At 43.7% G+C, this 26,840-nt stretch overlaps 1 protein-coding gene across 4 annotated transcripts in view; it reads right to left on the bottom strand.

Annotated features, from left to right (window-relative positions):
* LOC147012180 (uncharacterized) overlaps positions 1 to 26,840 on the bottom strand; it is a 142,945-nt gene that overhangs the window by 21,635 nt on the left and 94,470 nt on the right. For all 4 annotated transcript variants that reach the window (XM_085855957.1, XM_085855958.1, XM_085855959.1 and 1 more), the window contains 4 exons: positions 7,815 to 8,074; positions 7,532 to 7,707; positions 2,453 to 2,599; positions 2,003 to 2,132 (listed from right to left, as the gene is read on the bottom strand). In XM_085855957.1, coding sequence (XP_085712083.1) covers positions 2,003 to 2,132; positions 2,453 to 2,599; positions 7,532 to 7,707; positions 7,815 to 8,074 — 713 coding nt within the window. The remainder of the gene's footprint in view (positions 1 to 2,002; positions 2,133 to 2,452; positions 2,600 to 7,531; positions 7,708 to 7,814; positions 8,075 to 26,840) is intronic.

A 26,840-nucleotide genomic window follows, 5' to 3' on the forward strand; every position in this document is an offset into this window, starting at 1 on the left:
TGGATCCGGATCTCCAAAATCAAATCGGCTTATTATTGTCACTTACCCAACTCATCCACCAAGTTTGGTCATAACCTGCCCACAACTTTTTGAAAACTTCAAGCTATTTTGAGATATATATATATATATATATATATATTTCAATTTTGGCACCACATCTGAATGGTGAAGAATCACTTAAAAATTCTCGTATCCGGGGCAAAATCGAATCAATTCGTCCTCGTCACACATCCAAATTGTCCACCAAATTTCTTCCGAAATCCATCCATAACTTTTTGAGATATCCTGCTCACAGATAAACAGAGCTGTTTGTTCATTTAATTACCCCCGCCATCCAAGCTAATAAGAGTGACAAACAAACGTGAAGATGACACGTTTTGATGATACCACTTGTTTTCATCATTAAAAGTCCGCGTGAAAGAATCATCCGATGAATTTCATCAAGGAGCCCTCGTGTGCCTGGACAATGGCGCTTCCACACTCTTCGTCTAATCCTCTACAAAGAACGAACCAAATGACTTTCTTGAATCTAGAGTATACTGGAAGTTGCTAGAAGGTCCAGCCAGTTCTTTCCTTCAAGGTCAAAGGTTGTGATTGTACGATTTGTTACAGAGGAGGCAGTTGTGCTGCGTGTCATTTTGTGGGCTGGCTTATCCAGGAGGCTGGCAGCACTGTGCCATTTAGGGGGAAACTTTGTAGTAAATGGGCTAACCCAGTGGAACCAACAGGTTGATACAGGTGGGCTTGGGGGGAGGACAGTTCCAAAATATCAATTCCTCGGATCAAAAGTTTTTTCTGTGAGGGGTTTAAAAATGACGGGCCCAAGCGTGGAAAAGCTCTGTTGAAGAAACGTCTGTGAGAGTCTCCCATGTCGCATAGTGTGTACGTGATCACGTATGGATGGCTTCCTTACCATCCCCTGAAAAAGGGGAATATTTCCTGGGATAACAACAGGCACTGACAAGATCGATTGTTCTCTGTTCACTCAGCTCCGGGTGCAATCAAGACGTCTACGCTGCTGTCTATGACTCCCAATGTCAGCTTTTATGTTCTCGTTACCTCTGGAACCGTCCCCCACCACCGTCCCCCAACCCTGTGAAGGTGGTTCGCGGTTACGTATTCAGCCCTGTATGTTTGTTTGTCTGTCAGCAGGATATCTCAAAAAGTTATGGACAGATTGGGACGAAACTTGGTGGATAGGTTGGGTGTGTGACAAGGACGAATCAATTAGATTTTGCCGAAAATCCAGACTACAATTTTTTAAGTGATTATTCACAAATGAGAGATGCGGCCAAAAATGATATACAGCACAATGTCGAAACATTGTGAGCGGATGACAAAACTTGGTGGATGAGTTGCTAAGGCGACAAACAAACGAATTAGATCTCGGATCAGGTCTGGATCCAGATCCGGCGTATCAATGGCATAGAAAACAAACTGCTCAGTCATGCAGAGGTATGCGCTCTACCGAGTGCAGTTCTAGTTTCCCATGTCGTCATTCGGACATTTGGCCACAAAGCTACAAAATCCAACGTTTTAAAAGAGATAATTCAAAATGCTGTTAAGGACCCGCTATACTCTGGGTACACAGCACCTTCCAAGTTTTAAACTCATCTTTTCGCCTCTGGTGATTTTTTTAGTCCTCATTTACACATACTCTCATTTATTTATTCAATTTTTAACACATACATTTATGTGTGGACATATAATCAATTTCCTCTAACCCCCCCCACAAAAAACAACCTTGTTTTTAGCATTTGTACTTTGTGGTGGAAGTAGTCCAGGAATCCATCTGTGCATCAATTTGTTTCGTTCACCATTTATTATCCTCCACATGTATGCTCAGCAAGAAGCATTTTTCACATTACAAGTCCTGTGGGTTCTTGGGAGACGTTTCTTAAGTACGTAATATCAGTTTAAAACAGCCCACAGTGATCTCAGCAAGATGGTGACAAGCATTAGAGAAAACAAATTAAAAGATAAATTTCTCCACTGGCCATACCTCTTTTTCTGCAATCCCTGGGGTGGTAAAGTGGCAACTGGTGACTTGCGCTTCTGTGCACCGCCATCCAAAGCATCGGGCACGTCCCGCTTGTCTTCAACAGCAGATCCACGAACAATTTGTTTGGATGCTGCGAACAAAACATCACGACACTGATTTGGTGTCTGTCAGAACCCACCACTATCCAATTGCAATTAAAAACATAGGCTTGCTTCCATCAAATAGTTGTCCCACATATCTAACCCACACCTTTACCCCCCCTGCTTTTCTCATTTACCCATTGTGCTTAACTATTTCCCACAATGTCAACCTGCCCCTACCATACCTGCCCTGTTCTCATACACACCCCCCTCCGCACCACCGCACTGCCTGTCAGTACAGCATGCGTTCCAATCCTTTCATGGGCCACAGCATTGCAATTTATACACTTTGTCTGACATTAATAGATACCATTTGCGTTTGATTCCCTCCTGTGCCTGGTGTTGTGTGAAAGCTTGCGATTGGGCAATGTTATGCCAGAGATGGAAGACTCCATAAGACCAGCACTTGGGTTCGCTTCTGGGTTTCTTTGTTCTGTGTTGGGTTTTGGAAAACGACCTGTGGGAGAAATGGTTAGCCAATTAATAGTATCCCCAAAAAAAAAAAAAAAAAAATCAAAAGCAATTTTCAACAATGAAAATAATAAAAACACATTTATAAACGAAAAACAAACAAAAGGTTTGACGTAACTTTAAAATATACGAGAAGACCCGTGAACCCGTTGGGCTCCCGTTGTGACAGCGGTTGATAAAAAAATCATTTCAAAAATAAAATAAAATTAAATAAAAAAGATAGCTCCAGCGAACTACACCGCTGAGGTTGTTTGCATTGATCAAATAATCTCGAAGAGTACTTGACTGAATCGGGAATTGATTTTTTAATAATTTCTTTCGTTGCCCGATTTGAACGAAACTTGATACTGCACACCGCAGGAGAATGGGAAGTAAGGTCAGGTCAGGAATAGGGAGCATGCGCCGGAGCAGCGCATCACTGCGTTCACTTTCTGCCGGTACTCCAGGTGCCTCCGTCTGGCCATCCCCCAGGCAGATGCCTGGCTCATCCCCATCGCCTTGAGTATGCCGATCAACCTGCTGCAACCACGAGGCACGTGATCAGCCCATTGGATTCCTCCACTCACAAGACTCCCTCACTGAGAGAATCTGGTGAGCAGGATCAGCGTCAGGAAAACGAGCCACATGTCCATACAGCAGCAGCTGACGCTCACGGACTATGCAGGTAACAAATCTCATTTGAGTCTCTCTCAGCAACCGCTCGATGGACACAAAGTACAACCAGCGAAAGCCAAGGAGTCGCCGAAGAGACCTGGTACCAAAGGAATCAAGTCTCCGTCTCAGATTCTTGGTCAGAGTCCAACTCTCGCATCCATAGAGCAAGACTGAAAGCACCAAGGACCTGAAGACTCGGACTTTCGTCCTCCCGCACAGGTACTGGCAGCACCACACCCCATTATCCAGTGAATCCATGACTCCCCAGGCCTGACCCAGATGTCGATTGACCTCTGACTCACAGCCGGCAGAGACATGAATATCACTGCCAAGGTAAGTGAATCTCTCCACGACCTCAACATCCTCACCACAAACAGGCACAGAGAGGACAGCGGCATCCAAGATGTCATTTAAAGCCTGGATCTTAGTTTTGACCCAGGAAACCCGTAATCCCAGCGGCTCTGACTCCTCATTCAGCACCTCGAGGGACCTAAAAGGATATCTAAAGTCTCCGCAAAGATGACTGCATCATCTGCGAAATCAAGGTCAGAGATCTTGACATTCCCAAATGATGCACCGCAGCTTGATCTCTCCGACATCCTCCCCAGAATCCAGTCCAAACAAGTGATGAAAAGTGGGGGCCAGTACACACCCCTGACGAACTCCAGAAAGAACTGGAAATAAGTCAGAGATGGTACCACCACATCTCACAGCACTCTCAGTACCAGAGTAGAGTTCAGACATCAGATCGATCAGTTTTGGTGGCACCCCACGAAGACCAAGAATCCTCCAGATTTCATCCCGATTCACCGAATCAAACGCTTTACAGAGATCATCATAAGCTATAAGCAGCCCCTGCCGAAACTCTCGTCTGCGTTCGGTGAGGACCCGAATAGCAAGGATAGGGTCAATCGTTGACCTCTTTGGTGTAAAGCCTGACTGCTCTGGACGCTGGTGCTCAAGCAGATGGTGGCGAACCCCATCAAGAATTATCCGAGCAAAGACCTTGCCCGGCACTGAGGGCAGCGTCACCCCTCGGTAGTTGTTGCAGTCTTGGCGATCACCCTTCCCTTTCCAGAGAGGGACAACAAGGCCCCTCTTCCAGTCAGTTGGGATGATGCCTGTGTTCCAGGCAGAGCACAAAACTGCATGCAACGACATGAGTGCAGCATTTCCACCAGCCTTGAGAAGTTCGGCATGGATGCCACAGATCCCTGGAGCTTTACCCCATTTCAACCGGTTCACCGCAGCCCGTGTTTCCACAAGCGAAGGTGGACCACAGTTGATTGGAGGGTTAGCAACAGGGATTGTAACAACCTTGACGTCCAACTCGACAGCTGGGGGATCAGCATGGTACAACCGCTCAAAGTAACTTGCCCAGCGGGCCTTCAATTCGGACTCCTCTGTCAAGAGCCTACCACCCTCTGCTCTAACTGCAGTACACAGAGGGATGGGCTTGGATGAATGCATTGCGCAAATTCCCCTGTAAGCAGGACAAGAATCCCTTGACCACAGGTGATGCTCTACCCCCTCAGATTTCTCGCACAAAGGCCTCCTTGTCCACCCCTAGCACACGTACAGTTTTATGCCTCAGCTCCCTGAACAGCTCAGCTCTGCCATTCAGCCTGGCCCTGCGACTCTGGTCAATGGTATCCAGTGTCCCTTGAGAGACAAAATTCTTCTTTGCCCTGCGGTGACTTCCAAGACATCCACCTGCAACATCAAGGACGGTGGTCTTGAAGGCACTCCACAACTCTTCAGGACCTCCCAAAGCACCCAGACTCCTCAAATCTCCACTCAGCTTGTTCGCAAAGGTGAGTAAGGTGGCACGAAAACTTTTGCGCTATCATGTCCCGTTTTATCTGTATTTTGGGAACATACATACATACATACCTACATGATGAGAGTTTTAGTAATAAACTGTACCAGACGACCCGTGAACCCATTGGGTTCCCGTTGTGACAGCGGTTGATGAAAAAAATCATTTCAAGAAAAAAAAAGAGATAGCTCCAGCGAACTATACCGCTGAGGTTGTTTGCATTGATCAAATTCTCCTGACCCGTGAACCCATTGGGTTCCCGTTGTGACAGCGGTTGATGAAAAAAATCATTTCAAGAAAAAAAAGAGATAGCTCCAGCGAACTATACCGTTGAGGTTGTTTGCATTGATCAAATTCTCCCGAAGAGGACTTGACTGAATCGGGAATTGATTTTTTTCAAATAATTTCTTTCGTTGCCCGATTTTAACGAAACTTGAGAATGCACAGCGCAGGAGAATGGTGAGTGAGGTGGCACTAAAATTTTTGTGCTATCGTGTTGAGCTGTATTTTGGGAACATACATACATACATACATACATATATACAAGATGAGAGTTTTAGTATGTATATATAAGAATTGTCAAAGGCTTCGGGAGGAACATGAACATTTGTCAGATGCAGGACAGGAATAATAAGGCATATTTGTGTACGATTACATGGATCACAAGGATTACATGGATTATTTTGTCAAGATAAATTACCAATCCCCTCGTATCAGTGAAAAGGGGAATTCATTGTGCAGAAAGATTCAAACCCCTTTGTGATTCTTCTCCATTTATATCCTCTCTTCTCATCTTCTCCCATCCTCTCTTCTATGCAGCACATCCATGCACACTTTGCAACATTCAACATCACAACCAACTTACCAACATGGTGTTGGCTTTGCGGTTCGGGTGGTGGTTTGGGATCCTAGGGTACAGAGTTCAAGCCCTGTTTCCACTGAATTAACACCAGGGGGTTTATTCAGCCTGTCATCCTTCCGAGATCGTCAAAATGAGTACCAGTGTCGCAGCCAAAATGCTGCACACGAAGGGAAGGGGTATTGACGGATTTATTAAATCTTGTATTGGTGTGGCGCACGAATGATGGGCTGAATGGCCTCCTCCTGTGCAAAATTTCCCAGTAACATTGCAAAACCGACATCACAAACCACCATTGCAAATCAAATCCACCAAAATCACAAGGTAGCGGTGCCACGACTGCAAATTGACTCAAATCAAGTGCATGATAGCGCAGTGCAGGCCTGGAGCACCAGCATATGGGCGGGTCCCCATTGACAAAGTCGACGACCAATGCCCCGCCTTAGCCATCGGTGCCCCTGCAGGAGCTGGGCTCAGCCAATGGGCGTCACATGAGAACAGGAATGACAGACCAATGAGGAGACAGCACACACAAAGCTCAAGTTGCTTGATCCTAAAACTACGTCTCTCTCAGGATCCATATCAGCCGATGGATTCAAGGAGCGGAGAGCTTGCACGCGTCTGGGGAAAATGAAGAGTTGAGGCTGAACCTGCGAGGATGGATGGGCTGGTGACGTGGTGCAGCGGAGAGCTGACAAACAACGGAGTTTCCCTGGACGTGCAGGCCATACGCACTGATTTACACTTTCCATTTCTGGCTTTCCCTACTTCTAATTCATTCACTTTGAACGCACAAGAGTGATCAACAATAAGTCCTCATCCTGTTTATGGGTGGGTTACCTATCACATATCACGCTTTCCTCCAAAGCACGACAGACATGGATCTGCACCTCTCCCTACACTGCACACTACATCCTCGAACCTCCTCTTCTCTCCCCCCCTTCTTACATTGGTACCAACGTGACATCGGGTGAGCGGGAGGTTGACCCTATGACTTGACCTAATCTCTAGTTCTATCACTCTTTCTAATCACATTTCCCCCCAGAATTATTGAGTGAGGCACACACGAGTATGTGTAGAAATTGTGATAAGTTCACCATGTGGGCTTATGTACTTTGGAGTAATAACTTCCTTCTGTGTCCGTTTGCTTTGTAAATACGTGTTTTTGATAATTCCTGATAAACTGCTTTCCAACGGTTAGAGTTAGACCACAGTGTGTAACAGTGAAAGGGAGTTCCGCACCGCCGCTTCGTTATGGTTAGACAAGAGCCAACGTTCCGCTTGCGGTATGAGTCGGCCGTTTTGATTGACAGCAGTAGAACGCTGAGAAGCACAGTCCTCATATGGGGTGATTAATTTGCTGGGAAGGTAAAGTGGGATTTGGACGCTGGACCCGACTTTAATTGAGCATCTCAGACGTCTGTGGTTGCTTAGCAACCTGTCATGCTGCGGAGTTATCTGCAGCTCATCTGCTTCAGGGTCATCAGCCGGGAAGTGGGTCTGAGAACTCCCTTCGAGACCGCACATCCCCCAAAAACCAGTAACACACAAAAAAAACAACCAACTATATACTGCGTATAACGTACCAATGCAATCAGCATGTGTGATGAGCTTCAGCACAATCAGGACTTTGAGTCTGTGATCACGCTCAATTCCAGGGAGGCCCGATCGAGCAGGAAACACACCACGGCCTTTCCCCTTCATGAGACTCGGAGCAAACACCAAAGCAAGGTTTTCGGCATTCATTTTGTTTTCCTGGAACCTACACCAGGCAGCATAAAAGTTCATAAGGATGGATAGAGCCATCTGCAAGCCGTCGATTTCCTTAATTGATGCATATCAACACCACCAATGGCAGCAGCAACAAACCTTGATGCCACACGGTTGAGGAAGAACAAAAGGCAGCGCAAAGTTGGCAGCGAATGAGGTGGAAAAAGACAGGTGAGCAACAGGGTAGCTCTGGTGCTGTGCTGCACGTCCTGGATCATCTGCGCACAGTACAATGGCTGGTACAGACTCAAAGGCAGCAGCCATGTTGACAATTCAGCCACAGCTCTCTTCAGCAGGTCTGCCACATCCACAGTCAATGCCCCCCTGATGCTTGCTGCTCCCTTCGTTGCTATTTTCTCCTATAAAAGCAAAGTAAACAAAAGGTCAGGCACAAACATGGCATCCAGAGTTTATATTTCAGTTCTTACTTTTCCAAAGTGAGATGTAAATAAAATTCCCATTTCAAGCACTGCATTAGGAAGTCCATTCTAGTATGGAATGAAAGAAATTTCTCACATCACGACAAAAGTACTTGGACAAGCATTTCAACAAAGCCTTCAATAATCACAAGCAAAAAAAATAGATAAAGACGAAAATCCCATGTGGTGTTTCACCATATGATGTGGAATGTAAAAGAAACCGGTCGGTTTAAAATGGAAACGCTGTCGCAGTGAATGTCAAGAATATTCATAACCTTCAGTACAATCTTGGCTTGCTTCAAGTCTGCAAGCTCTTCTTTTTTTAGTTTTTCTTTCACATGCTAAGCAGAGCTGGTGGGATAGCCGAAAGTGATGGACAATCACCGATTGAGCCGTTCAGCCCAAGTTTGAATCTCTGCCCAGGTACAAACAGTAATCTTGGTGTTTTGCATACAAGATGATGCATCAATGTCTGAACCATCCGGCAGAATGATGTTGAGAGGAGGATCCGTCTGCCAGCATTGGATGTTAGGTATTAAAGATCCCAGTGTTTTCAGCAAAGAGTAAGCGCGTTATTGCAGAAACAAATTCCAAAATTAATGCCCTGACTCGCACTCTGCTGGGAAAGTGATGGCAAAAAACACCCAGCAAGCATTTTAGTGTAGTAGATAGTAGAAAAATCATGCAAATTATGATACAAGCATCAAATTTGGCATTTCTGTTCTGCAGGGCTTTCTGATCAAATCTGCCCGATTGGCCATTTGAAAATCCAAATTTTGAAAAAAAAAAAACAAAAAAAAAATTTGAAGTCACAGCTGGCTGAAATTCTTGAAGCGCAAGTGAACATCCCAGACAGAGAACCAAGGGGAGATGCAGTCATCATTGATGGCTCAGCACTTATCAATGCCCTACCTCCACACACTTCAAAGATATTTGATGACTATGCGAAAGAAGACATCATCCCAAAGGTGGAATCCTATGGTGCCAGGTATGAGAGGGTGGATGTAGTGTTTGATATGAACAAGAAGTCAAGTCTGAAGTCTGAGGCAAGGTCGAAAAGGGGGCAAGGAATCAGAAGAAGAGTGACAGGAACCAGTGAGACCCCAAGTAACTGGAGAAGCTTTCTTCGAGATGACAGCAACAAGACTGAGCTGTTTCACTTCCTTGTGGAAAAGATGTGTGAAGCACAGACGACAAGCACAGTCATTGTCACAAAAGGAGAAGATGCCATTAGCAACACAAGGAAGTCACTGGATGCTGTGTCTCCATGTTGTCATGAAGAAGCTGACACTCAAATATTTGTACACGCCAGGGATGTAACGACGGATGGTAGAAAGTCCATTATCATTAAGGCCAATGACACGGACGTACTAGTCAAAGCAATATCTGTATTGCCATCCTTACAGGAACTAATTCTTGAGAACATGTGGATTGCCTTTGGCCAAGGAGCCAAGGTGCGATGGATTCCATCCATGAGGTAGTTTCTGCAATAGGGCCTGAGAAAGCTTGAGGGATCCCATACTTCCATGCGTTCACTGGATGTGACGTCGTGTCTGCCTTCCGCGGTAAAGGGAAGAAAACTGCATGGCAGACTTGGAACGTCTTTGATGATGTTTCTGAAACATTCACCAATCTCAGCCAGCAACCAACATCGATTAGTGATCTTGACTTTTTTGAAGTTTTTTTTTTTTTTTCAAATTTTTCAAAATTTGGATTTTCAAATGGCCAATCAAGCAGATTTTATTAGGATCCCCTGGAGAACAAATGTGCCAAATTTGATGCTTGTATCATCATTTGCACGATTCCTCTCAAAAATTGCTGTTATCTGCCCCACTATTTGTACAGGTACTGTTTCAGCCGCACTAGCACTGTTAATACTGTTACGGTTGTGGAAATTCACAGAACACCATTCAGGTTCCCCGAAGATCAGTTATGTCGACAAGTGTGTGTCCAGGTTAGATTTCCCCACCGATGTATAACGGGATTTATTTGTGTGCCGGGCTGTGAACCTTTGAGGTAGTGTTATTCTTTCCTATCTTTATGTTAAACAACAAATTTCCTGGTTTTCTGTGGGGCACCCTGTAGATGTGCATAATATAAAAGTGAAATCTTGAATGGTTTTTTGAAATATTGCCATGGTAACAGAATTCAGCCAATCACAGCTGTGATCTAATTAAGCTGAGAAATCATCAAGAGGAATAAATATTTGCAATATGAAAGCTAAATGTTCAACAGTTTTTAAATTATCACGTACACAAAAGTACATGGACAGAAGAGCGGTCGGTCAGTCGGACGGAGCTCATTTTAACGTCCCCCATCTCCAACCTTGTCGGAGAAGTGAGGGACAAAAAGTCAAAGACGTCATGTGAGACTTCTCTGTACTCTATCCTGAAACCTTCACCATTCCGTTGAGAAATTGCACTGAAATGTCGGTATTTCACACTTTGCTATATTGGTTTGTGTAACCTTTCACCCAAGTATGACATTGCACCTTTGATACAGTAAACATACATCCACTTGCGATATCATGACATTGATGATTTCAGTTAAGTGTTGCACTGAAAGGATAACCAAATGATTACGTTACTCTGCCTCTCCTCCTTCGTGTGCAGTATAAGGCTGCGAGTAGCATCATTAGCTGGGTGCGCAGCTGTGCCACTTATGCAATGCCCGTTACGAGTCCACTGGTACTCATTTTGCCAACCTCGGAAGGACAAAAGGCTGAATCAACCCTACCTGGTGTTAATTCAATGGAATGACAGGGGTTTGAACTCGGGACACTAGGATCCCAAGCTTAACTGTTAAGACAACGCCAAGCCTCGACTCTGCCTTATAACGGTCAATGAAAGACTTGGATTTGTAAGATTCATTCAATCATATAGAATATACAGTGAACAGGTATCAAGCGATTGTGAAAAATACAGGTGGCTGAGCAGTATGCACACTAACCTCTGAGCTGTTGGAGCCTCGGTTTGAATGTCGACGCAACTGTAAACTATCATCCTGGTGTTTTGCATGCACGGCTAGGCAAGATGGAAACGTTTGACAAGTTGTGATACACCCCAGGGATACGACAAAGAGTATGCACCTCTTTATTTATACAGGGAAAAGCTGAAATGCAAGGGTGGTTTGTTTACATGAAGTTCTGTCATTAATTGTACAAGTGGCAAACGAAAATGGAACTCGAAAGTCCATAAAAAATCAACTTGAGCTATGAAAATTCCAGCTCTATTCAGTTTTATATTTCTAAGATCAGGAAAAGATCAAATTATCATTCCCACTTTGTGGACATCATCTGAGATCATCACTTGCTCCAAGGAATGACTAAATGGTTACATTGTATGCATCACTGTTGATGATGGCATTTGTCACATCAAGTGCAAGCTCGTAATTCGATACTTCTGACTTCCCCAGGGAATGTGCAAAAACTCACCTTACTTAATCGAACACAAGACCATCATTATAAAATTGTAGAACTGCAAAAAACATTTAATAATTTCTTCCGACTTTCGCATTGTGCAATATTGCAGATTCATATGACTAAGCATGTTCGACGAATCAACCGGGCAGGTTAGCACAGGGGACAGCTGAGAAACAGTTGGACTTTCCTCTGGAAAGATCTCACCAAAAAATAAAAATACATCGCCACCTGCTTCAAGACAAATAGAGAAGACTTTTTCAGCAATCTCATACAAGCATCCACGTTTCGACCGTCGTCGCTTGGAGCAATCATGTGGAACGTGTAAAGTATATTTCTCGTGCTGTATTACTGTGGCTGCAAAGCTCAAACCACTCGTCGTCTGGTGACAACGGCCGCCGGGCAGCTCGTGGCAGTCTCACAGTTCGAGGAACCGTTCCAAATACATTAATCAAACAAAGTGCAAAAAATAAGGACAAAATAAAATAAAATAAAAAGGAAAATTAAAAAATAAAAACCAAAACTCGAACGGCACTCAGTATATCACAAACCTTCTATCAGGCTGAACCGTTTATATTTTGTATCCCACTGATCGACTGGATCCGGATCTTCAAACAAGTTGAATCAATTTGTCCTCGTCACACACCCAAACCTTTCCACCGAGTTTTGGCTGAAACCTTCCATGACAAAATAATCACAACTCGCACATAATTTCCATTGTTTACAATTCCAAATCAATATCAAGAATAAATTTCAAACCAAACTAGAGGGGGAGCACTCAGGAGAGTGCAAAACCTCTGCCGCCAATACTGCTGGGTTACTCAAGTGAACCTTATATCTTATTCATTAAATTTGATGTCAACAGTGCTGACAGAGTTATAGTTCTTTTCTCCATTTTTTGGGGGGGGGGGGGAGGGGGGGGTTGGAAATCACTTAAAACATGCAGAAATGCAAAAAAAACAAATCAAAATTTTGCTGAAAAAAAAAGTTGCAAAATCTTTTTTTTCTCGAACAATTTTTTTGGGGGGGGGGTTGGAAATCACTTAAAACATGTAGAAATGCAAAAAAAAATTTTTTTTTCTCGAACAATTTTTTTTGGGGGGGGTTGGAAATCACTGAGAACATGTAGAAATGCAAAAAAAAAATTTTTTTCTCACAATTTTTTTTGGGGGGGGTTGGAAATCACTGAGAACATGTAGAAATGTAAAATTTTTTTTTTATTTTCTCAAACAATTTCTTTTTTTGGGGGGAGGTGGATATCACTTAAAACATGCAGAAATGCAAAAAAAATTTTCTCCAACAATTTTTTTTTTGGGGGGGGGGGACAAAGTCCAAAATCTAATGGCATGATCCTTGGACCATACCCTACCAAGTTTCGTCGAAATCCGTCGAGTTTTTCCGTAACACTGTTCACAAACAAACAAACAAATAAACCAATGTCACCCTCAGGGTGACCCGTATCTTGCCAAAAGGTGACCACGTGTGACTTATTTAAGGTCACACTGAGGTGAAGAGCTGCTATCCACCAGGAGCGACTCCTTGAGGAATATCTGCCTACGAGAGATTCGGATGAGAATCGTTCTACAAAGTAACCATGAAAAATATGCTTTTGCCTCATAACGTCACCAAATGACATCATAATGTCTCAAGCTTGACATATCTAGAAAGCACTCATGAGGTGTTCAATTTGAGGTACTACACGATATGTTTCCTAAAACTTGAAAATTTGACCTTGGAGTCAAATATGTTTGACCTCAGGCGCTAACCATGAAGGTCAAGAACAATCGCCACAAAAATTAATCAGCTGAGCGCCAGACCATATACTACATTCCCATGAAGTTTGCAGACGATCCGATCAAAATTACTCAAAAAATAAGGGTTTCGTCGACTCCCCTAATTTGCGACAAAGTGACCTTGACCTTAAAAATTTTATGCGCTGAAAGGGACCTCTATAGGCCTCTGATATGCGAAGTCACAAAAATTTCCAATGATAACTGTGCTCTGCAGAATTTTTTATATGCAATTACAGACAAAAAATAAAAAAATAAAAAAACATACAAGCTGACGAAAATATCTTGCAAAAACTTCGTTTTGGCAAGATAACACCAGAAAGGGGTGAAAACAGTAACCTCCGATCTTCGATGGCGTAGGTTAATTATTTGATAAACGAGATGCCTTTTCCATTCTCCATTGTAAGAATGCCTTTCTTAGACAACACCATTTTGAAGAAGCTATTCTATGGTACAGTTGCAGGTGAAAATAAAATAAAAATAGGACCACTTGTCCTGGAAAGGAGGGAAACCACAGGGTAACATCCCTGGGTCAGATTGCGTGAGTGTGTCGGAGTGGTGCTGAGGTGTCGTCCACCAGACGGCAGTCTCCTTGGGTTAACCTGAGGCGGTCCCTTCGGGTGGGTGCCTGGAATGTCCTATCCCTAAGAGAGGATGATCAGCTTCTCCGTTATCATCTGAGCTTAAGCGTTTGGACATCGGTATTGCAGCTCTCTCTGAGGTTCGGAGACCGGATTGCGGCGAGATAATGGTGGGTGGTTACACCTACTATTGGTCTGGTCGCTCTGATGGTTACCATACTCAGGGAGTTGCTGTAGCTGTGTCCAATAAGCTGACCCTAATGATAATTGAGGTAACACCGGTCGAAGAGCGTATTATGAGACTAAGGATTCGTCACTCCTTAGGTGTCATTTCCCTGGTCTATGTTTATGCTCCGACTGAGGCGAGAGACCTCACTGTGAAGGATGCATTCTACGCCACGCTCGAGTCTGTGGTTGATCAGTACCCCAGACGAGATACACTTCTAGTCTTGGGGGATTTCAATGCATCGACTGGAACTGATAGGGACGGTTATGAGGTGTGTGTTGGTCCCCATGGGTCAGGAACTATGAACCAGAATAGCACTAAGTTCCTTGACTTTGCAAGAAGTCATGGACTTAGGGTGGCTGGTTCATGGTTTCAGCACCCACAAGCTCATCGCTGGACTTGGTATTCCAATGCTGGTGGTGTGGCAAAGGAGATTGACCATGTCCTCGTTGACGGTCACTGGAGGATGATCCAGAACTGCAGGGTCTACCGGAGTGCTCAGTTCCTCAATACTGACCACCGGCTTGTTGTAGCTACTCTAAAGCTGCACCTTAAAGCCTGGAGAATGGAACCATCCCAGCCTAGGCTGGATGTTGGCAAGCTCAAGGATGAGAAAGTAGCTGAGGAGTTTGCGAACAGGCTGAGTGGACACTTGGGGTGTCTGCGTGCTTTGGGGGTCCTGAAGAGTTGTGGAGTGCCTTCAAGACCACCGTCCTTGATGTTGCCGGTGGATGTCTTGGAACTCACCGCAGGGCAAAGAAGAATTTTGCCTCTCAAGGGACACTGGATACCATTGATCAGAGTCGCAGGGCCAGGCTGAATGGCAGAGCTGAGCTGTTCAGGGAGCTGAGGCATAAAACTGTACGTGCACTAAGGGTGGACAAGGAGGCCGATGTGCGAGGAATCTGTGAGGAGGTAGAGCATCACCTGTGGACAGGTGATTCTCGTCCCGCTTACAGGGGAGTTCGCGCATTGCGTTCATCCAAGCCCATCCCTCGGCGTATTGCAGTTAGAGCAGAGAGTGGTAGGCTCTTGACAGAGGAGTCTGAAGTGAAGGCCCGCTGGGCCGGTTACGTTGAGCGGTTGTACCAGGCTGATCCCCCAGCTGTCGAGTTGGACGTCAAGGGTGTTACAATCCCTGTTGCTGACCCTCTAATCAACTGTGGTCCACCTTCGCTTGTGGAAACACGGGCTGCGGTGAACCGGTTGAAACGGGGTAAAGCTCCAGGGATCTGTGGCATCCATGCTGAACTTCTCAAGGCTGATGGAAATGCTGCACTCGTGTCGTTGCATGCAGTTTTGTGCTCTGCCTGGAAAACAGGCATCATCCCAACTGATTGGAAGAGCGCCCTTGTTGTCCCTCTCTGGAAAGGGAAGGGTGATTGCCAAGACTGCAACAACTACCGAGGGGTGACGCTGCTCTCAGTGCCGGGCAAGGTCTTTGCTTGGATAATTCTTGATAGGGTTCGCCACCATCTGCTTGAGCACCAGCGTCCAGAGCAGTCAGGCTTTACACCAAAGAGGTCAACGATTGACCGTATCCTTGCACTTCGTGTCCTCACTGAACGCAGACGAGAGTTTCGGCAGGGGCTGCTTGCAGCCTATGTTGATCTCTGTAAAGCGTTCGATTCAGTGAATCGGGATGTCCTCTGGAGGATTCTTGGTCTTCGTGGGGTGCCACCAAAAATGATCGAACTGATGTCTGAACTCTACTCTGGTACTGAGAGTGCTGTGAAGTGTGGTGGTACCATCTCAGACTTATTTCCAGTTGTTACTGGAGTTCGTCAGGGGTGTGTACTTGCCCCCACACTTTTCAGCACTTGTATGGACTGGATTTTAGGGAGGATGTCGGAAAGGTCAAACTACGGTGCATCGTTTGGGAATGTCAAGATCTCGGACCTTGATTTTGCAGATGATGCAGTCATCTTTGCGGAGACTTTAGATATCCTTTTGGCGGCCCTCGTGGTGCTGAATGAGGAGTCGGAGCCGCTGGGATTACGGGTTTCTTGGGTCAAAACTAAGATCCAGGATTTCAATGACATCTTGGATGCTGCTGTCCTGTCTGTGCCTGTTGGTGGCGAGGATGTTGAGGTCATGGAGAGATTCACTTACCTTGGCAGTGATATTCATGTCTCTGCTGGCTGTGAGTCAGAGGTCAATAGACGTCTGGGTCGGGCCTGGGGAGTCATGGATTCACTGGATCATGGGGTGTGGCGCTGCCGGTACCTGTGCGCGATTACGAAAGTCTGAGTCTTCAGGTGGTTGGTGCTTCCAGTCTTGCTCTATGGATGCGAGACTTGGACTCTGACCAAGGATCTGAGACGGAGACTTAATTCCTTTGATACCAGGTCTCTTCGGAGAATCCTTGGCTATCGCTGGTCAGACTGTGTCCAATAAGCGGTTGCTGAGAGAGACTCAAATGAGATTTGTTACCTGCATGGTCCGTGAACATCAGTTGCGGCTGTATGGACATGTGGCTCGTTTTCCTGATGCTGATCCTGCTCACCAGATTCTCTCAGCGAGGGAGTCTCGTGAGTGGAGGAGGCCAATGGGCTGACCATGTCCCTCATGGTTGCAGCAGGTTGACCGGCATCTCAAGGAGATGGGGATGGGCCAGGCATCTGCATGGGGGAAGGCCAGACGGAGGCCCCTGGAGTACCGGCAGAAAGTGGACGCAGCGACGCGCTATTCTGGCACATGCTCCCATACATGACCTGACCTGACCTGACTTGTCCTGAAGCTCACTTGGATCAGGAGCAACAGTCCTTCAAACCCTCCACAGACCCCCTTAGACCTTGAATATAATTCACTAGTACGTGCCCGTATGTGCAAAAAAAAAAAAAAAAAAAAACCTTTCAAACCGTGTGCCAGAAACAAACACAAAGGCCGTTCCTTCGCTCTCGCGTGCCCGTACATGCGTGGCCGAATGTGCGTGCCCGTACGTGCAAACCCCCCCCCCCCCAAAAAAAAACTTTCAAACAAACACACAGGCCGTTCCTTCGCTCTCGTAAACGACGACTGGATTGGGGCATTGTGTTTATCTATAAATGTGGATAAGAAATCGAAAAATTATTAGAATACAGTCAGTCATCACTATCCGGAAGTGGTGCGTGCCCGTACGGAATGTTCACATGCATTCCACGAATTATCGCTTGCATTGAAGTAACAACTGCTGTGATACTGACACACAAAAATATAATGATCGTTTTTACAGCCATTTTTCCCTGCTGTGCAGGGGTTTGGCTTTTTCTTGAGGAAATGTTTGTTATGGCCGGATGCCCTTCCTGACGCCAACCCTGGTCGCCTCTTACGACACACAGGGATATGGTACACCTATTCTAATCGGGGCATACACCAGGACCAGTACACTGGTACTCATTTCACCAACCTCGGAAGGATGACAGGCTGAGTTAACCCCATGGTGTTAATTCAGCAGCCAACAGGGCTTGAACTCAGGACCCTTAGATCCCAAGCCACCACCCTAACCACTAAGCCAACACCAGGCTCACACACACACACACACACACACACACACACACACACACACACACACACACACACACACACACAGTTAATTGAAATCAAAATTAAAATCAAGTTTACCTCCCTGCCTTTGCTTGCCATGACATTCGCTGCCATTTGCCATTGCCACTCCTACGCCACGGTAACTAAATGGCGCCCTTTCCCCATCGGCCACGCGTCCGCAGCAACGTGTCTTGTCATTGGTTTGGTAAATAAATGGCCATAACTTGGGAACCACTTGTCCGATTAATATCAAACCTTGAAAAGGCACGTACTCAGGTCCACAGCAATATACCTGGCAACTTTCAATTAGATCAGACCAGTGGTTGTCGAGAAACAGCAGTCACACACCACACACACCACACACACCACACACACACCACACACACACCACACACACACACACACACACACCACACACACACCACACACACACCACACACACACCACACACACACACACACACACACACACACAAACACACACGCGGAATTATAGATAGATGCCATGAACAGACTTTGGTACATCACAGGTGATGAAGGTTGTGGTCAAGTTTCATCAAAATCGCATGTGCAGTTTTCCGAGAAGAGAGCAAATGCCTATTTTGAGGGGTCAAACCCTCCCGTAGACCCCTTTAATACGGTCGATACACTTTGGTCCATCACGGGTGATGAATGTTGTGGTCAACTTTCATCAAAATTGTGTCTGTAGTTTCAGAGACGACAGCAAATACCAATTTTTTTGTGGGGGGGGGGGGGTCAACCCCACCTCCATCCTCGTAATGAGCGCAGATTATGATGGGGTCAATACACCTTCATTCGGCATCAGATATCATGTGGCAAAGTTTCATGAAAATTGTGTGTTTGGTTCAAGCGATAATGACTGAAGTGTTTACTTTCTGACTGACTGATTAACTCACTCACTCACGGACACTGCTCCATCGCATAACCTCACCTGACTAAAGTCCAGATGAGCTAATAATTAAGACAGTGCAAGAAACCTCATACACCACTGGACTTATCAATAGATTAAAACAAACAGCTGCAGTTAGCAGATTCAAATGAGTTTCCTTTAAGATCATAAAATGACACCAAATATAACTGGAAGGGCACTCGGTAAAGCGCATACCTCCGCCACATAATGTCTGATCCATGAGAATATATGGGGCCCAATACGTTTTTGAGATATCGTGCAATATCTCGTTTTTGGCCCAATCTCTCAATGGTGAAGAATCACTTAAAATTTCTAGTAGTCGGATCCGGATCTTCACCACAATCTACTCAGTTCGTCCTTGTCACACACCCAACCTGTCCACAAAATTTTATCAGGAATTGTCCAAAACTTTTTGACATATCCTGCACACAAACAAACACATAAAGGGGTGAAAACAACCTCCTTCACCTTCGGTGGCAGAGATAATGAGGTAATTAACACAAAACTGAGACAATGATGAGTTCTTCTTATTCTTCTTCACAACATACCTTTTAGGTTTTTTTTTCGGTGGTGGCAGTTTTTCACCAGATACAAGTACGTCAAATGCAGACCTCATGGGTCTGACATCTTGTGCGTCTTGCTGACCACATCAGTATTAAATGAACAAAACGAACATCAAATGTTTGCACAGCAGCCAATGTCTATCCAGGGTCCATTTTCTGACTTTGAACAAGATGCCATCAATGTGTCCCAGGTGGGTTGTGCAATGTTTTGAAAATGTCGATAAAGCATTGACCCCTCAACTGAAATAAACAGCTGCTGATTTTCTCTGTTAAGACCACAGTGGTAAACAATGGCACAGAGTAATGCCATGCTAAACGCAACGGATATAAAATGGCTGCCCGGAAGTCGGCACTCTCAAAATAAATAAATAATAATAATAATAATAATAATAATAATAATAATAATAATAATAATAATAATTGGGCTCAACGAAATGCAACACGGATAGTAAAATATTATTAATGAGACATTTATACAAATACATCATTTAAAAATTATATACTGAAACGCAAAAGAAAAACTTACCACTTGTATGAAATGTAATAAAATTGTAACAGTTCAAAATAAAACAAACCAACAATTGCTAATTGAAACATTGGCATTTTATTGATGACATGTCAAGTTTTTGATCAAGATACACCATCTCATAAGTTTGTTCTACAGTCCAGAACAGCACAGGGTGCAATGTCAGTCCCCTTTCAATAGTGTGTGGCCACCATTGTTTTGGATACAGGCAGTGCATCGTCGGCGCATACTGCCTACCAGTCTTTGGATGGATTGCTGCTGGATTCTGTCCCACTCAGTCCTCAATGTCTGAAGTCATCTGACTTCGGACCATCTGCCTGTCCTGCCTTGCAGTGGTGACTCTTGGCCTCCCTGTTTAACAAAAAGCAAAAAAACAAAACAAGAACTAGACGGGCACTCGGTAGAGCGCATACCTTCGCCGCTGCAACTTTTTTTCCGGGCACATTTGAAAAACGTCATGGACGTTTTAAAATGACGTCACAACCGTCAGTCCGATTGACGTCAAATTTGGTGTGTAACCTCCTTGAAGGCAGTCCAACAAAATGGAATGACAAACACTGAAAAATTAAAAAGTTGAAAAATGACGTCATCTTTTGACGTCATTTTGACACACTTCCGGGGACGTCACGTCCAATCGGGGACTACCATTCTGAAAGCTCGTAGTTCACTGAACGTTTAAACGTTGGTTTCATGTCAATAGCTCTATTAGATCTGAAGCTATGCCTACAAATATATTTTGACCTTGGTGTGACCTTGACCATGACTACAGAGTTAATTGGCAAAACCTGTACATCAATAAACAGATATTTTGGTACTGATCCTAATGCCTGGATTTGGGAGACTTTGCGTTATAAATTATATAGATATTTGAATGTAAAATATCAGGACATTTTAGCCACAATTGAAAAACGTCATGTTCAAACGTCGATGACATCATAACGGTCAGTCCGATCGAAGCCAAATTTGGTGTGTGGCGTCCTTAAGGTAAGTGCTACAAAACGGTATGATCAAAACTGATGAGATCGAAAATTGAAAATTTACGTCATCTTGTGACGTCATTTAGACGCACTTCCGATGACATTACGTCAAATCCGACACTACATATCCGAAAGGTATCTCGTCATGGAACAATATAGCGGTGGTTGCATGTCGATAGCTGTATTATGAAGGAAGTTATGCTCAAAAGAGTGTTTTTGACCTTTCCATGATCTTGACCTTGACCTTTGACCCGATCGCTCCCAAAATCTAATCAAATCGTCCTTGGATACTCACGAATCATCCCACCAAATTTCATGCAATTCGGTTTAATACTTTCTGGGTTATGCGAATAACAAACAAACACACATATTCACAAATAAATAAATAAATACGCAGCGACCAAAACATAACCTTTCGTAGAATGCGAAGGTAAAAAGAGCAATCAAATATTGCAAACCCTTGCCAGGACTTGTGTGTGCAATTATATATATATATATACACACATATATATATATATATATATATATATATATATATATATATATATATATATATATACATATACATATACATATATATACTGTATCTATATATGTTGTTGTTCTTCTTTCGGCTGCTCCCGCTAGGGGTCGCCACAGCGGATCATCCGTTATGATCCGCATACCGATTTGGCATAGGTTTTACGCCGGATGCCCTTCCTGACGCAACCCTGGTCGCCTCTTACGACACAGGGCTAAGGATTGGATTTCGCTATGATTCCGGGCTGCCCTACACCCTCTCATAGCGCGGCCCAGCGCAGAGCACCCGTCCTCAAGCGATCCTCCAACCCAAGCCTCCGAGTAGCCGGATTACAGGTGCCCACCTCTATGCCTGGTATATATATATATATATATATATATATATATATATATATATATATATATATATATATATATATATATATATATATATATATATTATAATCCCAAGCTTGCACACTAAAAACTCGGCTCACCGTCACACGATCCCTAGGAAATTTCTGTAGCACTTAGCGGACATGCCGACAATGTTTGGGAAGCCTTGGGGTTCCATAGTACCACTTGCATTTTGCACAATGCGTATTTTTGTCATTCCCCGTGTACGGTCTGTCGTCTGCTACCAGCTATGTTGTACTGCTATCCCGTGCATGTGAACGGGTATCGCTAGTGTGTGTATATATATATATATATATATATATATATATATATATATATATATATATATATATATATATATATATATATATATATATATATATATATATATATATATATATATATATATATATATATCTTCTTCTTTCGGCTGCTCCCGTTAGGGGTCGCCACAGCGGATCATCCGTATGATCCGCATAGTGATTTGGCACATGTTTTACGCCGGATGCCCTTCCTGACGCAACCCTGATCGCCTCTTACGACACAGGGATATGGTACACCTACTTTAACCGGGGTATACACCGGTCCAGTATACTGGTACTCATTTCGTCGACCTCGGAAGGACGACAGGCTGAGTCAACCCCCTGGTGTATTAATTCAGTAGCCCAACGGGGCTTGAACTCAGGACCTTTTGGATCCCAAGCCGCTGCCCTAACCACTGCGCCAACAACAGGATATATATATATATATATATATATATATATATATATATATATATATATATATATATATATATATATATATATATATATATATATATATATATATATATATATATATATATATATATATAGTTACGTATTTCAGAATCCGGTCTGATGAATGCATCCACACATCCAGGTCCTCAGACAGTTTTTTTTCCTTAAATGCATGTTCAGATTAGCTCCATCCCCTTGTCTAATAGGATCTTAAATGTGATGCATTGAGAAGGGTAAAGGATAGATCCCCTCTCTTATGGGAAGATTTTTTCTTTACGACAGACACGTTTACACACATTTATTTCACGAGCTCTGAAGCCCACCCCCATTCTTCCTCAGCAACAATGTTTCGTGAGCTCCGACGCCCATCTTTTTTGAGAGCACACGGGTCGTCATGGTAACCGAGCGCCAGTGGGGCGGACTGACCCGCGAAGACGGCCTGGAGATATAAAACGAACGGGAGGTATGTTCTGTGAGGCCAAAGAAAGCGTGAGGCCAAAGAAAACGGAGAGAGAGAGAAGAGAACGAGAAGTAAGCTTGAGAAGCAAGCAAGAAGTGGGTGTTTGACCAGCGCCAACGAGACAATTCGTCCTTCCCAGTGCTTGGGCAAGCGAGCGTGTGGTGCACGTGTGGGTGTGAGCAGCACCAACAAGTGAGGCACGGGTTGGTCATCAACAACATCAGGGTCTAAACCCGCGACGGACGATCCCGGTGCCCTCCAGACGTCGACTGGCATTCAAGGCTGTTCGCGAGAGGGTACACTGGGTGCTGGCTGGCGGCAGAAGGGGGCTGGGTGTTGGCGGTAGAAGTGACACGCACGCACGCACACATTTCAGGACGTTTTCGCTTCACGGATGACTTTCTGGTGAGAGACTATTCTTCCCCCCCCCCCCCCCCGGAAGATTTGTTGGGTCCCCATGTCTGTGTTTAGCTGTAAGTAAGTCAACCCCCGATAAGCATCTGCTCTTTGTCTCTTTCCTTGCATTTTGATTGATTTTGGTTTGAAATTCATTCTTTATTTACCTCAGCAAATAAAAAGTTATTTAAAATTTACTAATTTTATTACTAATAAATTATTCATGTCAATTTCCAACCTGTCCGTGTTTGTCCTTTCCTTCCATTGTTCGAGCATTGTCTGAACCTAGATAGACAGGGAGGTAATTACCACACATTTGACCAAAATAGACGGCACACACCAGCGGTTAAAATGCTTGGCCGCCCAAACTAAAATCTAATCGAGATAACATTGGTGCTTTGCCGAGGGCACGCTCCCCGCTCAGTTAACCACGTGACCTCTAGTTATACAGAATAAATAGACGGTGGACACTGGAACTCGTGGTTGACTGTGTGGCGTTTGTGGTTCTAAAAAAACCCACCGTACCGCAACGTTAATTGTGAGCGGTGGCCCCAGGTCCGGCTCTACCGAGGACAACCGGGGATTAATCCCCGAATGACAAGCTAGTGTCTCGGTACCTGTGGTCCAACTAAATATATATATATATATATATATATATATATATATATATATATATATATATATATATATATATATATATATATATATATATATATATATATATATATATATATATATATATATAATTCGAACTGCCACTTAAAACTACTGGCAGCGATGACTGGTTACCAAGACGTCCTGCTTTGATCAGACACCTGACCCTGACCCAAGACGTTTATTATTATTCAATTGAATTCAGAATGGGATCAAAATAAATTCGATTCAAATCAAATGGAAGACCAAATTGGTACAGTCCTGTATTGGAGTCATCAGGAGGAACCTGGATAGGATTCAAATTTGAGCTGCAACTCCTCTACCCTCAAACACATCCAGGCACAGCCAAGTGAGCCATATTCAAAAATAAATAAATTAAAAAAAATCAAAGAAAACACAGATCAAAAAAAAAAATTCTGGCCGTCAGACCACGTGTCCGATAAGGTTGAAATTTTGAACTCGTATTCCCCATCACGACAAGATCATCAGTGTGAAGTTTCACGTCGATCAGGAATTCAATATGGACTCGACAACTCAAAGGCAAGATCACAATCTCTGAGCTCTCCTGGCAGCAGTGGTGACAAGGACTGATAAAGCAGCCACTCAGAACAAACATCGACAACTACAATCATAATAATTAGATGGTATTCATAGAATACTTACCCCACACAGTCTTGAGAAGGAATTTGTGTGACCCAACTCTTCTGGTGGCAAATTTGTAATTCCACTGATCTATGCTTCTGAGGTCATGTGTACAAATTATACTTTGAAAAGTCTGCTATGTAGTACATTCAGAAGCCTTTACAAAGTAGCTTTTATTCTCGTTTGAGTGTTTTTAATAACTACCAAGGCTGATAAGGATGCCAGAATAGATCACTCAAATATAAGTCGGGAGATCATTAAAACGCCACATTGTACATCATGTTCTTTGCTTTTTTTCACCATCGGAGCACAATTAAGGCTGAAGCGATTACAATGATACGAATTTTGAATGGTTTTCAATGTACATCCTTTACAAAGTACAGACACGTAAATACGTACGGGACCGATTACTTAACCCCGCAAGCACAGGCCAACAACAACAACTTTGTCAAATGGGTCTTTGAGAGCCGAGTCGTGATGGATGTGTGGATGTTGATGCGAGCTGTCAAGGCATCCTTTGTGCTTAAGTTCTGCTCCTCCCGCTTCGCTCTTTGTTCGTGCTGAGGCTGTAGAAGGGGTACAGCATTGCTCATGTACTGACCTTATCGGGGTAAACAGTGACCCTTGCGACACATGAGCCCCCAATGGCCTAGACCTCATTCAGCAGGTGTGTGAACCACTCACTATCTGCCTAGTGGCTCAATTGTTCTGTCCCAGTGGAGATGCTCCACTTGCAACCTTTTCCACTTTGAACCAAGAGCCAAGCAAATAATCTGAAAGCCTCCATCCGACCCAAGTTTACTGAAATGTGTTCGTGCCCCGAGAGACTCAATCTGGCCAGATAGACAAATACTTCATCAAGATACTCCAATAACACCAGAACGCAATGGTGAGAATGGTTAGAACGTCCACCGAGTCTGGGGGGTTGGTGGTTCTAACCCCTGGCCGAGTCACACCAAAGGCATTAAAAATGGTACATGCTGCTTCCTTGCTCATTTAAAGGGACGAGGCACAGATAAACCACTATAGCTTGGCAACCATTGTACAGGCTTGATGGGCCTCATGGCCACCTCCTGCATTTAATTTCCTTGCAAGGGAACACATATATATATATATATATATATATATATATATATATATATATATATATATATATATATATATATATATATATATATATATATATATATATATATATATTTAAACATGATGGAACAAAAATGCATTCAAGAGAGCAAGTCAAAAGAAACAATTCAAAGCAACTGCCATAAACATCGAGTTTACATTATCAGCAGGGAAGCCTTTCAATTGCCTCCAGCACAATTTTCGAAATTTGCATTTGAGTTTTACATTAAAATGACCCACAACAAAAGAAGCAAGACTGTACCAAAACGAGGTCTCTGACTACTCTCAACCTTAAGCTATGTTTTTGAGCTTGGATGAACGATTACAAATGATCTGCAGCGAGGAATGCTCGAGACGTACGAGACCAAATTGCTAATAAGGCTCACATGATATATCATTTTCGGCGTGTGCATACGTCTGGTCAACATTTTATTTCTGACCCAACTGTAACGTCATGTGGTGCTTTCTCATTAGGGCATTGCATTAAAAACTGGAGACTTAATAGAACATGATACCCCACACAGTGTTCAAGTATATACTTAAATTTCAATAAAATAATGGTTTTTACACATTGACTGCAGCTACGAGTATAATTGCAGTGCTGGGTGAACCAGATTCTGCCACGAGTAGTGTTCTCAGAGAAAAGTTTACGCTATTGCATTGTAAACAGAATATGCTGCCGTGCCAGATAACGCAACAAACAATCTGCTGGCAGTTCGGTGAACATAAATCGATGTAATAATCATGATCATCATCAGTCTCGATGAGAAATATTGCCACTTCATCTGCATTCATCAGTGCCATTTTGAAGAGTAATGACAAGTACCAAAAACAAACAAGTGTGGTACTCAGCACATGATCTACCATTAACAATGACGTCACAACAACATCGATTCAATGCCAAAAAAAAAAAAAAAAAAAAAAATTGTCCTCCCAGATAACTCGTAAGCAGGCAGTGGGACAAGATTTTCAATTCTGTATGCCAGGTACTAGTTGTCTCATAAGGTGGGGCTTCCCCAGCAATGGATAAGAAATGAACTTCGATGTTCTCATAGAACGGTAAGAATTGAAAATAACGTACAGTGTATGCACACGCATACTTGGCTTGCAAATAGGAGTGGTGTATACCATAAGAGTTGGCAATCAACGTATTAAAGATCGTTGAAAAAATAAAATAATCCGGGAACCACTAACCCTAACCGCTAACAGCTAACCCTAACCCTAATTGAAGGAGATAAACC

Source organism: Eptatretus burgeri, chromosome 15 (assembly GCF_056783735.1).
Source record: "Eptatretus burgeri isolate ZD-2024b chromosome 15, Ebu_testis_v1, whole genome shotgun sequence".
Classification (NCBI taxonomy): domain Eukaryota; kingdom Metazoa; phylum Chordata; class Myxini; order Myxiniformes; family Myxinidae; genus Eptatretus; species Eptatretus burgeri.